This window comes from Heterocephalus glaber, unplaced genomic scaffold, assembly GCF_053883595.1.
Source record: "Heterocephalus glaber isolate CG9 unplaced genomic scaffold, H.glaber_assembly_v1.0 deba00001662, whole genome shotgun sequence".
Taxonomy (NCBI): domain Eukaryota; kingdom Metazoa; phylum Chordata; class Mammalia; order Rodentia; family Bathyergidae; genus Heterocephalus; species Heterocephalus glaber.
The window spans coordinates 16443845-16458710 of record NW_028258403.1 but is presented as its reverse complement, the minus strand read 5'-3'; the positions used below and the strand labels follow the sequence as shown (position 1 = coordinate 16458710).

The following is a 14866-nucleotide window of genomic DNA, read 5'->3' as shown; positions in this document are numbered from 1 at the left end:
AGAAAAAAGAATCTCAAAGTAATCACTGTTTCTGATTTGTTTGTTGGTTTGCTTTTTAGTTTTTTGAGATTGGGGGGGGGGGTCTTGCTGTGTAGTCCAGGTTGGTCTTGAACTCACTATGTAGCCCAGGCTGGCCTCAAACTCATGGTGATCCTCCTGCTTTAGCCTCCCGACAGCTGAGACTATAGGCACACCAGGCTTCAATCACTGTTTTAAACAACCTTTTAAAAGGTTTGGCAGTGGCAAACTGATGGAATTGCTAGTTAGGAAGAATGAGCTATATGTGAAACTTTATCTAGGTCTTGGTTTCTCATTGACTGTGGACAGTTGAAATTATCCAGTCTTCTGCAATGTCTTCTATATCTTTGAGTGTTTGTGTTACATGTATTATAAAAATAAAATGATCAAATGAAATTTTAAAATATAAAATTTTTTTTCTCCTTTTTGTAGCATGTTGTCACAAGCTCTATAACTATACTCACAGAGTTTTATAAAACACTATAAATTATTTTCTTGATTTTTCCAGTTGAGGCATTTAGGAAATGATGAAGTGCACATCGTTTGGTCAGAGCATACTAGAGACTACAGGAGAGGAATTATTCCTACAGAATTTGGTGATGTCCTTATTGTAATATATCCAATGAAAAATCATATGTTCAATATCCAGATAATGAAAAAACCAGAGGTAAGAATTCCTTAGGTTCCATTTTAGTAATAGATTATGAGTTCTAGATGAGTTTACAAATTCTTTGTATCTTATAGAAGAAAAATTGGATCAAGCATCAAATTGTGCTGGGGAAAATACAACACAGACTCTGGTAGCTATATACATTGTCTTAAGCCTGGTTTAGAAGAGCTAAAATGGTAAACAGCAAGAAACTGCTCAAGTGGGAAATGACCAGGGTAGTGCCAGAATGAAAGTTCCTTTGTACTCAGCTCATAAAAGGACATGTCTTTTGTTAAAAGAATGATTGCACTTTCCTAAAAGATACAGTAAGAATCAATCCTTCTCTTTAGAATAGGAACCTATTCCTATGTCGCTTAATAAACAACCCCACAAATTACAGAAAAAAGCTGAGTACTTGTCATCTTTCCTACAATTGAATGTCTCATATATATCATAGGGTTCTAACAACTACTGCAGAAATATATTCTCAAGATAGTAAAGGTTTGGTAATATTTTATTGTGTTCTTTCCTTTTAAAAAATTTTAGCTGAACTCTTTTAGTGGAAGACCTACTTTTTGACAGTTGATCACAAGCTTCAGAATTTGTTAAATTCAGTTAAGTTCTCAATTGCAAATTTTGCCAATAGCTACGGATTTTTTTCTAGGATTTGCCTAAACCAAAGGTCAACATACTATGGTCCAATACCTGATTTTATACAGTTCACAAGCTAAGAATGTTTTTACATTTTTAAGAATTTTTCTTTTTTAAAAAACTGAAGACTAAGCTGGGGATTTGGCTCAGTGTTTCTGCTGCCTCGCAAGCTCAAGGACCCAAGTTCGATCCCCAATAGAAAAAAAAAAAAAAACAAAACTGAAGAGTATGCAGTGGAGACAATATATGCCCATAAAGCCTAAAATACTTGTTGGGTTACCCACAGCTTATTTCCTTGGCTTCATCTACCACTTACACCAACAACATTCAAATAAAATAACCTGTCTGTGTGCTTAAGGGGATTCAGCTTAGGGCCTCACATGCAAGGCAAGTGCACTAGCCCCGAGTTAGATTCCCCAGTCCTAAATAGAATAACTTTTGAAATTTCTAATCACCTGATAAAATGACATTTAAATATCAAAACATAAGATTTTTTTTTCTAATAAACTAGGTAATGAGTATTTTAGGTTCTGTGGTAAAAATTGTATCTCATAAAAATAATGAAAATTTAACTTCCTGCCTAAAAGAATGTGTATCTTGGGCCAGTGGGGGATCAGTGGTTCCGCTGCCTCCCTTGCAAGTGCAAGGTCCTGAGTTCGATCTCCGGTATCAAAAAAAAAAAAAAGAATGTGTATCTTTCCTGTGTTTGCTCATTAGAGAAAACGAAATTTATTTCCATTGTTGGATTTTTTTTAATTAGTTTTATTGGTACACTTTTAATATACATAAATATAGCCATTGTTGAATTTTTGTCTGCAGTTGAAAGTACAAAAATTTTTTAATTAGGGGCCGGGGATTTAGCTCAATGGTGCCACCACCTGCCTCACAAGCGAAGCATCCTGAGTTCAATCCCCAGTACCAAAAACAAACAAAAATTTTTAAATTGGCAGGTCATATAAATTACTTAGTCAGTTACATGAAGCGCATAATTTAAATGAACACCCTGTAGACATTTGGCATTTTTTATTGTCCTAGTCTGAGTTGATCCATCATAGAAAATAATTGAATTTGTATAATATTTTTGCTGAACAAAGAACTAAAGAAGCAGAAGCACTTTTGTATGCAGGGTGTCTTGATTGCTCTTAATTTTACAGTTTTTCTGCTATTTGAATATGAAGTTATGTTCTCATTTCCCTCAGGTTCCCTTCTTTGGTCCACTTTTTGATGGTGCTATTGTGAATGGGAAGGTTCTACCCATTATGGTGCGAGCAACAGCTATAAATGCAAGCCGTGCTCTGAAGTCGTTGATTCCATTGTATCAAAACTTGTATCCTTTTTTTAACTACATGGCTTCTACTATAATATATGTCTACTTTCCAAGGTAAATATTTATGTGTTAAGACCTTTGAATGTCTGTTTATTAATAAATAGATGGTTGGGCCAGGGATTTAGCTCAGTGGTTCCGCCGCCTGCCTTGCAAGTGCAAGGACCCGAGTTCGATCCCTGGTACCAAAATAAATAGATAGATAGATAGATAGATAGATAGATAGATAGATAGATAGATGGTGGAGTTCCTCTCCAGTGATTGATTTGAATGATGTATTTGCTTTTACATACTTTTAATCATTACTAATCTTTGGGCTAATTAATTACAGTCCCATTATTTTCCAGAAGTCTGCTGTTCTAGAGATACTGAAATAACCTAAACTGTCTTTGCAAAGAATTCAAGTCTAGTTGGAGAAACACTGTTTTCAGTAGTGCTTTAAAAAAGGTATATTCAGCATGCATTCCAACAAGAGCTTCTCAGCCAAAAGAGATGCTGCTATCAGGAAATACTTGTGACAAATGTAATGATTAAACCAATCTTGAAGGACAAGGACAGTTGAGAGTTAAACAGATTGATGAGGTTAAAAAGAGCTTTCCTAACAGGGAACATTGTAAACAAACACATGGAAGTCTGGGAGGACACGAAATGCTTAAGAACACAGCCTTTGGAGCCAGATTATCTGGACTCAAATGCTGGCCTTTCTTAACTGTGTATCCTTGGGTACTTTATTTAACTTCTCTGAGCCTCAATTTACTTACCTATAAAATATAAATGATATATGTAACTCATGGTGTTATAAGAACCAGTACTGACTCATACATAAAGCTCTTAAAACAATGCCTGACGTAAAATAGGCATAAAGTTTTAAATTATTTTCTGATATTCCTTTCTAAAGTAATTTGGGTTTTCCATACACCTTTTCTATATGATTAGAAACATTTCATTATTTTTCTTTTATATAATAAACTGTAAATGTTAAGATTTTTTAAAGGCTTTAAAAAGATACATTCCATTTCACATGAAATGGATTTATAACTTGGTAATCTGCCATGTACATTTTCTTATGAAGAAATTTGTTAAGCACTCTTACTCATATGTAATTTCTCTACCTTCTGACACTGTGAAATAGAATTGCAAACAGATCATGATATGTTAAATCTATAAAGCTTAATTACATTCATTACAAGTGAATCATAGTATGTTACACTGATATAGCTTAATGACATTTATATAGCATTTTTTATTTTTGATATATCTCTTTTTTTTTTTTTGGTACTGGGGATCGAACCCGGGACCTTGCGGTTGCAAGGCAGGTGGTGGCACCAGTGAGCTAAATCCCCAGCCCTATTTGTGATATATCTTTAAGATAAAAAACTAAGATTTGAAGTTGTCATTTTAGTGAAATGATAAGAAGTCAGGAGCCTTGCATTGTTAAAAATATAATTTGGAACAAATGCCTGTTCATCATCCCCACCACTTGGGCAAATGAGGCAGAAGGATTGCTGGAGCCCAAGACCTCAAGACTAGCCTGGGCAACAGAGCAAGACCTCCACCTCCCCCCCCCTCCCCCCCGAAGTTTTCATATACAGAAAAATCCAGTGGAGATCTATCAATTGGGAGGAAATTTCAGTAGGCAAGTTCAGTTCAATAAACCTAGAAAAAATGAGTTTATTTTCTAAATCACTTGTCTTTGTGCAGTTTGTAGGGTGTTTTTGAAGACTGTTTTGAAAATTATGCTGTCTGTTTATTGCTTGGCAGTATTGAGGAGAAATTATTCAAAAGACCCTTCAGAGTTTTTGTGAACCCTACTGAGCTTACACAGAAATCAGGGTTATTTCCATTACTTTTGGGGCCTGACATCTTGAAAGTCACTTCACACAGATGTGATTGATTCATCAATCCATGATCACAATTTTTCATTTTTAAAATCTACATACCACATGCCTTTTTTGGAATTTGAGGTCTACACCCAAGATACATTATCTTTATCATTTGTACAAAATAAGACACTTAGTGACAAATTCTCACTTTCCCAATCTACTTTTTCTAAATTTGAATTCTAATTTTCATTTCATTGTAATGGTAAAAGCCTTGTACCCTTACTCTATTTCTTGGAACGTACTTTTTAGTTTATGACCCCCTGCATATTTCTAGAAAGGAAGCTAATCTTACATGGAATAGATAGATTACTCCTGATAAAATAATTTTATTCACATTGTTAGCTTCAGCAAAGACCTTTGCCTCTTTCACAATTCACTTGTTAGGCCATATCACTGAACCATACCACTAACCCAAGTTAGAATCTTTGAATCTCACTTTTTTCATCTGTAAAAAGTTGCTAATAGCCATCTCAGAGTTGTTGTGAAGATTAAATAAAAGAATGTATTTGGATGTGTTTAATAAATGTAAGTTGAATTATTTTGTGCAGTAATTGTTATACATAAAGGTTGCAGTCAATATAAAACAACTGCACGCAACACCAAGTAATTACATACTCGTAGTTTGGTTTTTCTGTTTGGTTGATTGGTATGTTGATTGGTTGGATTGGAGTCTCAGGCCTACTTCATGACGTTTTAAATAGTTAATCATGTTGCGAGATTAGTAGTATTGTACTGGAGAAAATTCTAGAATGAAAGATAATTTTACATGAAATTAGTAAACATGAATACTTTATTTAAAAGTATAGGAAATTGTTTACTCAGACTATTTCACTCAGCCCTGCAGATCTCAGTATCCATGTAGTAAAATTCAATGATCTATGGATGGAAACTGTTTGAAATTTTTTCTTGTCATTATTCCCTAATAATGTATAACAGTATAACAACTATTTACATATCATTTATATTAAGTAATCTAGAGGTGACTGAAATAAAATATTCAGGATGTATATAGTTACACACAAATATTATTTAATATTAATATTTAATATTTTAATATAAGGGACTTGAGCATCTACAGATTTTGGTATCTTTAGTGGTCTTGGAACCAGTCTTCCATGGATATATAAGATGATTCTATACACATCCTATTGGTTTTCTTTCTCTGAGAACCCTCAACATGAGTATATACCCTAACTTCTGAAAAATTCTGCATTTAAACTCACATTTAAAAAGAAACAATATATATATGTGAATGTCATATTTAAAACATACATTCAAAAGTGATAGTCAAAATGTTTTAGGATCCGCCGCCTGCCTCACCAGCACAAGGTCCCAAGTTCAATCCCCGTTACCAAAAAAATAAATAAAAAACAAAATGTTTTAGGATCAAAACAAATAATTGTTTTAATTTTTTTAAAGAGTAGCATCATGATGGCTAAGGCCATGGTGTGTTTTAGAATTATTCCTAATACAACAAATAGACAAAAACCCAACATTCTTTCTAGATAACTAATAAATGACAGCTAAGATCAAACTTGAACTACCTCTAATTCAGTGGTTACCCAGAATCTGCCAGGTTTTCCTCCCCAGTGTTGCAATTGAATTCTAGCTGCATGGTCTAACTAACAAATTGAGCTTAATAGGGGAAGGAAAAAAAAAATACCTAGCTGACAAAATCAGAGGTTGCATGGAAAATGCTTTTCAAGTACAAGTAGTACAAGAGATGACAAGTGAAGTGAAGGAGGTTTCAAACCTTAAAGACAGTCATCAATACTGACAGATTACTGTAATTCTGGCTGCCAGGATGATCGATTTGGGCAGCATATGACAATCAATATTGTCCTCATTTAGTGAACAACATTAGATTCATAGTTACAGAAGATGTTCCTAGGACAAAAATTAAACTGTATTTAATGATCTATATAAATAGCACAATTTATGCTGTGGAATCTTAGTGGATACTTTTATTGAGCATAAAATAACTGACCCAGAAGTATAACAGAATTTATTACATTTTTTACACTTTCATTTTTTATGAACATTAAAGTATTAACTCTGGTGGTTTTCAAACCCTACCTCTATTTCATTTCTGTTGTAATTCACATTAAGTGTAGCATTGTATTTTAGAAGGCATGATTTTCTCCTCAATGAAAACTTGATCTGGATTTGTCCAAAACATACATTTTTAAATTTGATACATTTTTATTTATAATGAAAAGATATTCTTATATTTTAACATCAAAAATACAAATATCTACTTGTGAATTATAACACAAACTTCTGTTTATAAGCTCATGTAACTTGCCTGTATGAAGTCACTGTCCCCCAACATTTAGAATTAAAACAGAATTGTGTCTGTTTTTGTAAAAGATTATTACATGTTCTTCAGATTAATGAAGAACGAGTATACATAACTATTTGAGTTGTCTCTTAGTATCTGTGGGGAATTTGTCTATGACCCTACCCACATGAATACCAAAAATCTGTGGATGCTTAAGTCCCTTATGTAAAATGGTGTAGTAATTGCATAAAACTAATGCAATCTTCCTGTATACTTTAGAACGCAGGCATGTCCAAGATCAGGAAAGAAGTGTAGAAAATTTGGGTCTCAGGCCTAGGAGTGGGCTTGGTGGCGAAGTGCCTGCCTGGCGTGCACAAGGACCTGGGTTCAATCCCTAGTACCCCACCACCACCAGAAAAGAAAAGAAGGTCCAAGTACAGAATCAAAAGATAGGATTGAGTAGATGGGATTCAACCTGTTACAGGTCTTGTAATTTATAGTTTAGGCAGTGATGGCGAACCTTTTAGAGCTTACGTGATACAAATAGCCTGCTGCAGCATGTGTGCCATAGGTTTGCCACCTCTAGCTTAGGACTGTATTTGTATGTATGTATGAATGAAAGAATGTATATTATGTATATAATCTGAAATACACAGTATGAGGTATATTACACAATTAAATGACATCTTTACAGTATACTTTATACCTAAATTTAATATTCTTTCCTACCACAACCAATATTACTTCATTTTTCTAATCTGTTTATATTGGCTTTTTCTTAAATGCCAGAATTCTGTTTAACTTTATCAGACAAATTACCAGAAATCAATGATCATTCTTCATTTAGTCATAGTTTGTTATCCCTGCAGTTCTACTCAAATATAAAGAACTTGTTGTAAAAGTATGAGAGCCAAAACTAAATGAAATGTAATTGATCGGTCCTGCTAATTCAGTTGCCTTTCATTATGATTTCATTATGATAGGACATTATAAAACCTGTCGGGGGGGGGCTGTCAGTATTGCTGCCATTTCATGTTAGTACAAAATGAGTTTCTTGAGAAACTACATAATTTTATGTATCTACTGTCTTTTACAGTTCATTTTCTCAGAAGATAATACCAATAAGTATGGGCTGTCCTTAATTTGCAAACTCAAGATTGGTGTAAGGCTTAAATGACATCCATGTGAAGCTCTAAGCAACCTGTCTCATATAGCAGTGCTCAGAAAATGGTAGCTACATGGTAATTGTTGATATTCTTTACACTGATCCTGGAAATATTTGAAAACATAAACCTACATATTCTAAAAGAAACAGGTCTATATTTGTTGGCTACCTGCAAGCAACTCTTTTTCTCTTACCCACCCAGCCTTGTACTTCTCACTGTAGTATTGTCAAACATACCTACACTCCTCCCAGCTCCCCCATCTTTGCAATCATCCCTATCACACTGAACCAGGACACACTATGTATGTCCAACTAAACCATACTCATTTTCTGAGTGCTCTTTTCTTTCAAGCCCATGTTTTTATCCCAAGAATGCTCATTTCTGTTCTTTTCTACCTAATATATCCATTCTTCATGACCTGAATACAAGTATCTTTGGCTGGGGGACTAAACAATATCTTTGATAAGCAAAATTCCTGTTTCATGATGCCTCAAAACATTTTGTTACACTATTTACCATATGTTTGCACATACTAACAAGTCTTATCCTCTTCCAGCACAGTGCCTGGCCCAATAGGTGGCTAGTAATTTATTATAATAGGACAAGGGTGGATGGATGCTTTCCTATTCATTTTTTTTTCTTTAAAAGAAAACTTCCTGTCATTTGCCAGTGTACTTTAAAACTTCACTTGTATTTTAATTATGTATGTTTTTAAAGTTTATGATTAGCATGGATTATGGATTAGCAAGTTTATTATTAGCATGGATTTTTTTATGAAAAGACCCCAAATCCATCTTTTGTAGCAGCTTACAATTTTAAGTTTAAAATGCTTGCAGCTGTTGTACCGTTGATAGTAATCCTTATTATAAGATCTCTCCAAGAGTAGACATTCTTATTTACCTTATTTACCTTATTTAACAATCTCTAATTGGAACATATGAGTCTTTACAAAGTACTTGGGTAGTACTTTTAAAGCAGTTTTTGCTGTGCTTAATTCATTGGCCTGTATTTTGCTGCCAAGCCTCATAGTCTGTTTATGCAGAGTAATTATTTAAATGACCCCTAGATATAGCAATTCTACAATGACTGAGATATTCTTTACTATATCAGTTTTAATTGGTTCAGCTATTCTTTTCAATGATTGCCAGTTACATGCCTGTTGATGATACTGTTTTCTAGGGGCTTCCTTACAATCACTGGGGGAATATTTTATTGCATATCTTTGGAGGTATAAGTTTTGGTCTAGTAAATCTATCTTTCAAAAAGATATAAAAGCAATACGTATAAATCTATGTAATAAATTTATGGTGATAATAAAGTATATACATTGTTTCTTAAGGTTCTTTAGAGACAAACTTTTTAAAAGATTTACTAATATAGGTCAGTAATAATTTTCCTGTATTTAAACTATGGTAATTCACAAAAATGACTTCAGTATGTAGCCAACTTCTACTCCTCTTAATACTGTTTTAATTCTAGAGATATTTACAAAGTACTTGGGTAGTACTACCAACAATTTAATGTGCTAATGACAAACTTAAGAATTAAGTTTAGCAACATTGCTAAGCAATTTTGGATCATTTATTCACCAGGTAGTTAATTGTCTACCTTTTAAATGGGAGGCACTATGAAGAGAAAAGCTAGGGATAGAAAGAACCAGTGCTTTTAAGGAGCATAGTTTTGTGGAAAAGGACAGCCCTGTGAGTGAATGAATAAAGTCTACATGGATGAGAGTCCAGCAATGATGATACATACAAAGTAAGGCAGTACTCCTGCTCCTCCTCTTCCCCATCCCTCCCTCCTTCCCATTTTACAGATCAGAAAAAATAAAAGTTCAGGGGATCCATCTGTCTGGTGGCAAAGCCAAGGCTGGGAAGTTATACCTTTAGACCTTTCACTGTCTCTCACCTGGGGTGAACATGTACCCTGAGCCTTTATATGTTGCCCCACCAGGAAGAGAACATTAAGCATCTACTCTACTTTCATGATATGTATGCAGTAGTGTTTACTGTGAAACACATTGAGAAAGGATGGATTAGCTGGGTGTTGTGGTGCGCACCTGTGATCCCAGCACTCTGGGAGGCTGAGGCAGGAGGATCACAAATTCATGCCCACCTTGAGCTGTTTATCACTATTTATTTATTTATTTATTATTTTGGGGACAGGATCTCACTGTGTAGTTCAGGCTGGCCTTAAACTTGTCATTGGATAGCTCTAGAAAGTCTCCATAAAGTGTGGCTCACCACCTAGATGTTACCGGATTCTGAGTTAGTCACCTCTCTTTTTGGAGTCGGATTCCAGCTTCTCACATTGAACAAAGAATTGAATGAACCAGGCAAAAAGCAGCAAAGTTTATTCAAGAAAGCAAAAATGAAGAATGGGAGAGAAACTGCCTCTGCACAGTGAGCTTGGGCTGAGTAAATCAAAAAAGAGGGAAAGAATAAAGATAAAAGTACACTCAGAGTCCCAGTGACCATGCACAGAAGCCTCTGAAACCATGATCAAAAATATAACTTTTCGGGCTGGGGATTTAGCTCAGTGGTTCTGCCGCCTGCCTCACAAGCACAAGGTCCCGAGTTCGATCCCTGGTACCAAAAAAATAAATAAATAAATATATATATATAGATATATAGATATATATATCTTTTCTCCTTTTTCATATTAAAAAAAAAAACCAAAGTAAGACAGTAAAGGTGTTTAATGTTAAGTGGGAGCAGATAGGAGACAGGTGGAAAATTAGGAATGGTTTTACCAATTCTATTCTGGTAACTACTATTCTGGTAACTACTTCAAAGACACATGGGATTCTATGAGACAAGCAGGGTCAGGGAAGTTTTTCAGGGATAGGAAATGGGCATGGAGGCATAAAAATATATGGTCAAGAAATTCCCAGCACCACAAAAAGGTGGAGAGGGGGATTCATACTACTGAGTGATGTAAGGCAGACAGAAGAGTAGTGTGGCAAATGAAGAACAAGAAACAGATCAAAACCAGATACTATAGTCAAGCAGAAAGAAAAGCAATGTAAACTTGATTTTCTAGTGCTTCTAACAGTAATACAGTAGCCGGCATCTAAACTGACAATCCATCTCCTTTTGTGTATTTTTTACCTGTGGTAAAGCAAACCATTTAGTTTGAATTTATCATTTTTTTAAAATTTTTTTAGAGAAGCCCTTCCAAACAAAGCTTATTTTCATTGAGTTGGCTAATAGCAGTAGTAGCCAGTATTATTTTGTTCTTAATAAGACTAAGAAGGTCTCTAAATATTTGGTGGTTTTGCTTTGTGGTGCTGGAGTTTGAACCCAGGGTCTTCACACTGAACCACTTTCCCAGTATTTTTTTCTTTTCTTTTTGATAGAGGGTTTCACTAAGTCACTATATTGTACATGCAGGGCTCAAACTCTTGATGCATCTGTCTCACCCTCCCGGAATGTTGGGATTACAGGAATGTGCCACTGCACCTGGTTAGATGTTTGATAACAATTACATGTACTTGCCATTTTTTAAATATTTGCCATCATTAAAAGAACATTTGAGATTTTTAAATTTTTTATGGTGTACTCATGGAAGATTCTTGTCTTAACAACCTTTTACACTTTTCCTAAAAGATGCTTTTCTTCATTATAGTGCTTTTATACATTATTTTACTTTAACACATTATTGATAAGTGAAGTGCTTTCATCCTATTTTACAGTACATTGGACTTCATGGCAAAAAAAAAAAAAAAAAACAAAGGAAAAGAAAGCATTACCACCATTTTATCTGTTTTGTCAAATCCAATGTAGAGTAAACAGTTGGGTCATACATACCACATCATGCCAGAAGGAAGATAGAGAACTCCATCAGGATAAGAGCAAACTATTTTCTCTAAGAACAGCCAAACTTGATGTTTCTCTACTTCCATGTTTAACTTCTCACCTATCCAAGAATGGGGATTTTTTTTTAAACCCAGTGTTTTGTTAGTGATGAAAGTGCACTGATACTCATGTTATTATTCAGCACACCTACTACATAATGTGCAAATTTTATTGTCTTTGTTTAAATATAAAAACAACTAGATTCAGATGCTACTTGGGGGTTTCAGAGAACAAAAAATAAAGGATAGAAAGCTTAAATCGGTCTTTTAACTTTTTTGACATAGGAATTGAAGTGCTTTTAAGTCCTTTTATTTTACTAACCATAAGAGTTTTTTATATTGAATGTTTAGTAACTCAATAATAGAATTAAAATTAAACTATGGGTCATAGATCACATTTTCTTCTAACTGCTTTTCCTCTCAAACACTAAAATACAGCCTATTTAAATCTTAACTTTTGCTTGCCAAACCACTGTTACTGTCCATCTGTTCGTGCCAATTGTAAAGAAGGTTCGGTTTTTAGTGAAGCTTTGCATTTCACATAAGGTATGTGAAGTGAAATTTCACAAGGGACATGATGGATCCTGATTCTTAGTGATAAACCTTTGGGGCCATCAGGGTTGGCATATGGTCCAGCATGATATGAAGGCTTGGGTTCCCTGGCTTCACTTCTTTGGCGTGAAGCTGATAAAACCTGGCTCTTGAGTATTATTTCACTGGACACCAATCATGGGCAGCAGGAACTGCCCATTTAACTCTCTGTGGGAAGGAAGCCCAGAGAGCATTCACAATGGTACCATTGTCAAGTTGTAAACTGCTCTCAACAGCTTGACAGCTAGGGAGGAGGGGAAGGGGTTGCTTTACTAATTGCTGTTCAGAAAAGAGGAGGAATAAAAATAGCTGTTGTAGAACTGATGTTTCTACATTTACTTTCTAGATAGGAGTGTTGACTTTCATTTACCACATAACTACCATCAAAAAGAAAGGAAATGAATATATTTAAGTAACCACCTGTAGTAATCTCTTGTTAACATGCCATTATCTATTTTCAGCCACTAGGTTATAGCAGAGAAAATGTGAGCTTTGCTTTATATTCTTTATGTTTAGATGAAAATAATGTATTTCTCTCCATTTTAAAAATATTAAATAAGAGGAAGCAGATTAAAACCTCCATAATTAACATATCAAATAAGGTTATGAATTTGGTTTAATTTCCTTTACACTTTTTTAGAATTCCCCAATGGCATTGCAATACATATTAGCTGTATTAGTATAAAAATGTAAATTAACTTTGTGTAACAGTTGCAAATGCTAAAATAATATGCCAAAGATAAATTAGCACATCTTAAGGTTCAATATTGTATTTATCATTTAAATGAGTAACCAATAATCATTTTAGCCATACATAGTTATCTTGTTGAATTATGTCTAGCTTTGGATATCTTTTAAATGAGTGAGGGTTGTTTTCTTTCTGATGAAGTATTGTATGCCTTGATATTTGTATAAGCACTCCTCTTGGCCTTTCCATTTACTTCTGATGAGCCCTGTCAGCAAGCAGTCATTCTGATGCAAAGAAACAATGATCTACCATTTTTTTAATTAAAGCTTATTTTCAGCCTCTAGGGATCCTGACCGCACAGTATATTTCCACAGATGATTCTTTTTTCCAGCTGAAATTAAGTTAACTAAATTATATGGTAGTATTGTAATTTATGCACCTTGCGTTTATATAAGATCAGGGAAAGACTTTAAGAAAACTTTTTAAATCTAAGTTTTTAATAAATGGGATGTTCTTGCTGAATTTGGGGAAAGTCAAATGCATGTTTTGTAAAATTAATAAATCTAAAATTTACTGGTATTCTACCTCCTCATATCCCCTTAAGTGATTTAGTAAATACATCACTGCAGTATTTCAAAACCAATAATTCATTGAATGCCCATTCTTCCTTTTACTGCAGAATAGATTATATTTAAGTCAAGATTAATGGATAGATTTTGATGTTAAAGTCCAGTGTCTAAGCCTATCATTCCCTGGGGGCATATAGTCCATTAGTTTAAGCCAATATTCTCCTAATCATAGATTCTATGACACTGTCTTAAATGACAGTTTGCAGTACTTTGTTTCTACTTACTATGATAATAAAATCACTTTTTTTGTATTCTCAATAATTACAGCATTTAAACAAAATTTAATTAAGTTAGTGCACATTTAGGTAGAGATAATACTTAAGTAATTGTACACTGTAAAATCTCACTTATTTGGTTCTTTCTTTTTCACATTCTTCTTACGGGTCTAAGTTTAGTATTTAGTTCAAACTGATATATTTGTTTCCTCAGCTTTAATGTTTTGAAATTTTTGTTCCTAAAAGGAACAGCACAAAACAATTGTGTATCTCCCCACTGTTTTTTAAACTTGTACTCTAATACTAGTGATTGTGAAGCATTTATGTACTAAGAAAGCCTCATTACTAAATTAATGATAATGTTTTCAAGTAGGTCTTATCAAGGATGTACAAAATTATAATTTCATTACATTTGAAATCTAGAAAACTTAGTTTTTCTTTTAGATTTTTTGCTTCATTCAACTTTCATGAAAGTGGGATGGATACATACACATTTTATAATCATGTTAGAGTTTCTGGAAATCACCAGTGATTGTTAGATTATTAAACCAAGAAAGATTTTTAGAGCCTTTAGGTAGGTTTAAATTTTTAAGCCTATTTAAGGTTAATCTTTTAAAATGTATTTACATGAACTTTGGTAGAAATGGGCTTGTCAACTTTTTAATGTTGTCATTTAATAATTGACTGATTTATGAGCAATTACATATGGTACAAATTTTATTCAACTCCAGCTTTCAATAACAGGGGTATCCTCACACTGCCCTAGCACCTGTTATGGATTTTGAGTCATCTGGCAGCCCGTGGGACTTAGATAAAGAAGTACCAGGTGTTCTGCCTGTCTCCTAATTGAGACGCAGTGAAAACAATATAGACTTGGCAATATGGTTAAAAGGATGGATTAAAGCCCAGCTTTGT

The 14866-nt window shown here is 34.1% G+C and overlaps 1 protein-coding gene across 8 annotated transcripts in view; it reads left to right on the top strand.

The window, feature by feature from the left end:
- Ralgapa1 (Ral GTPase activating protein catalytic subunit alpha 1) overlaps positions 1-14866 on the top strand; it is a 228736-nt gene that overhangs the window by 193828 nt on the left and 20042 nt on the right. For all 8 annotated transcript variants that reach the window (XM_013066624.3, XM_087197118.1, XM_087197119.1 and 5 more), the window contains 2 exons: positions 527-685; positions 2518-2645. In XM_013066624.3, the coding sequence (XP_012922078.1) occupies positions 527-685; positions 2518-2645 (287 nt within the window). The remainder of the gene's footprint in view (positions 1-526; positions 686-2517; positions 2646-14866) is intronic.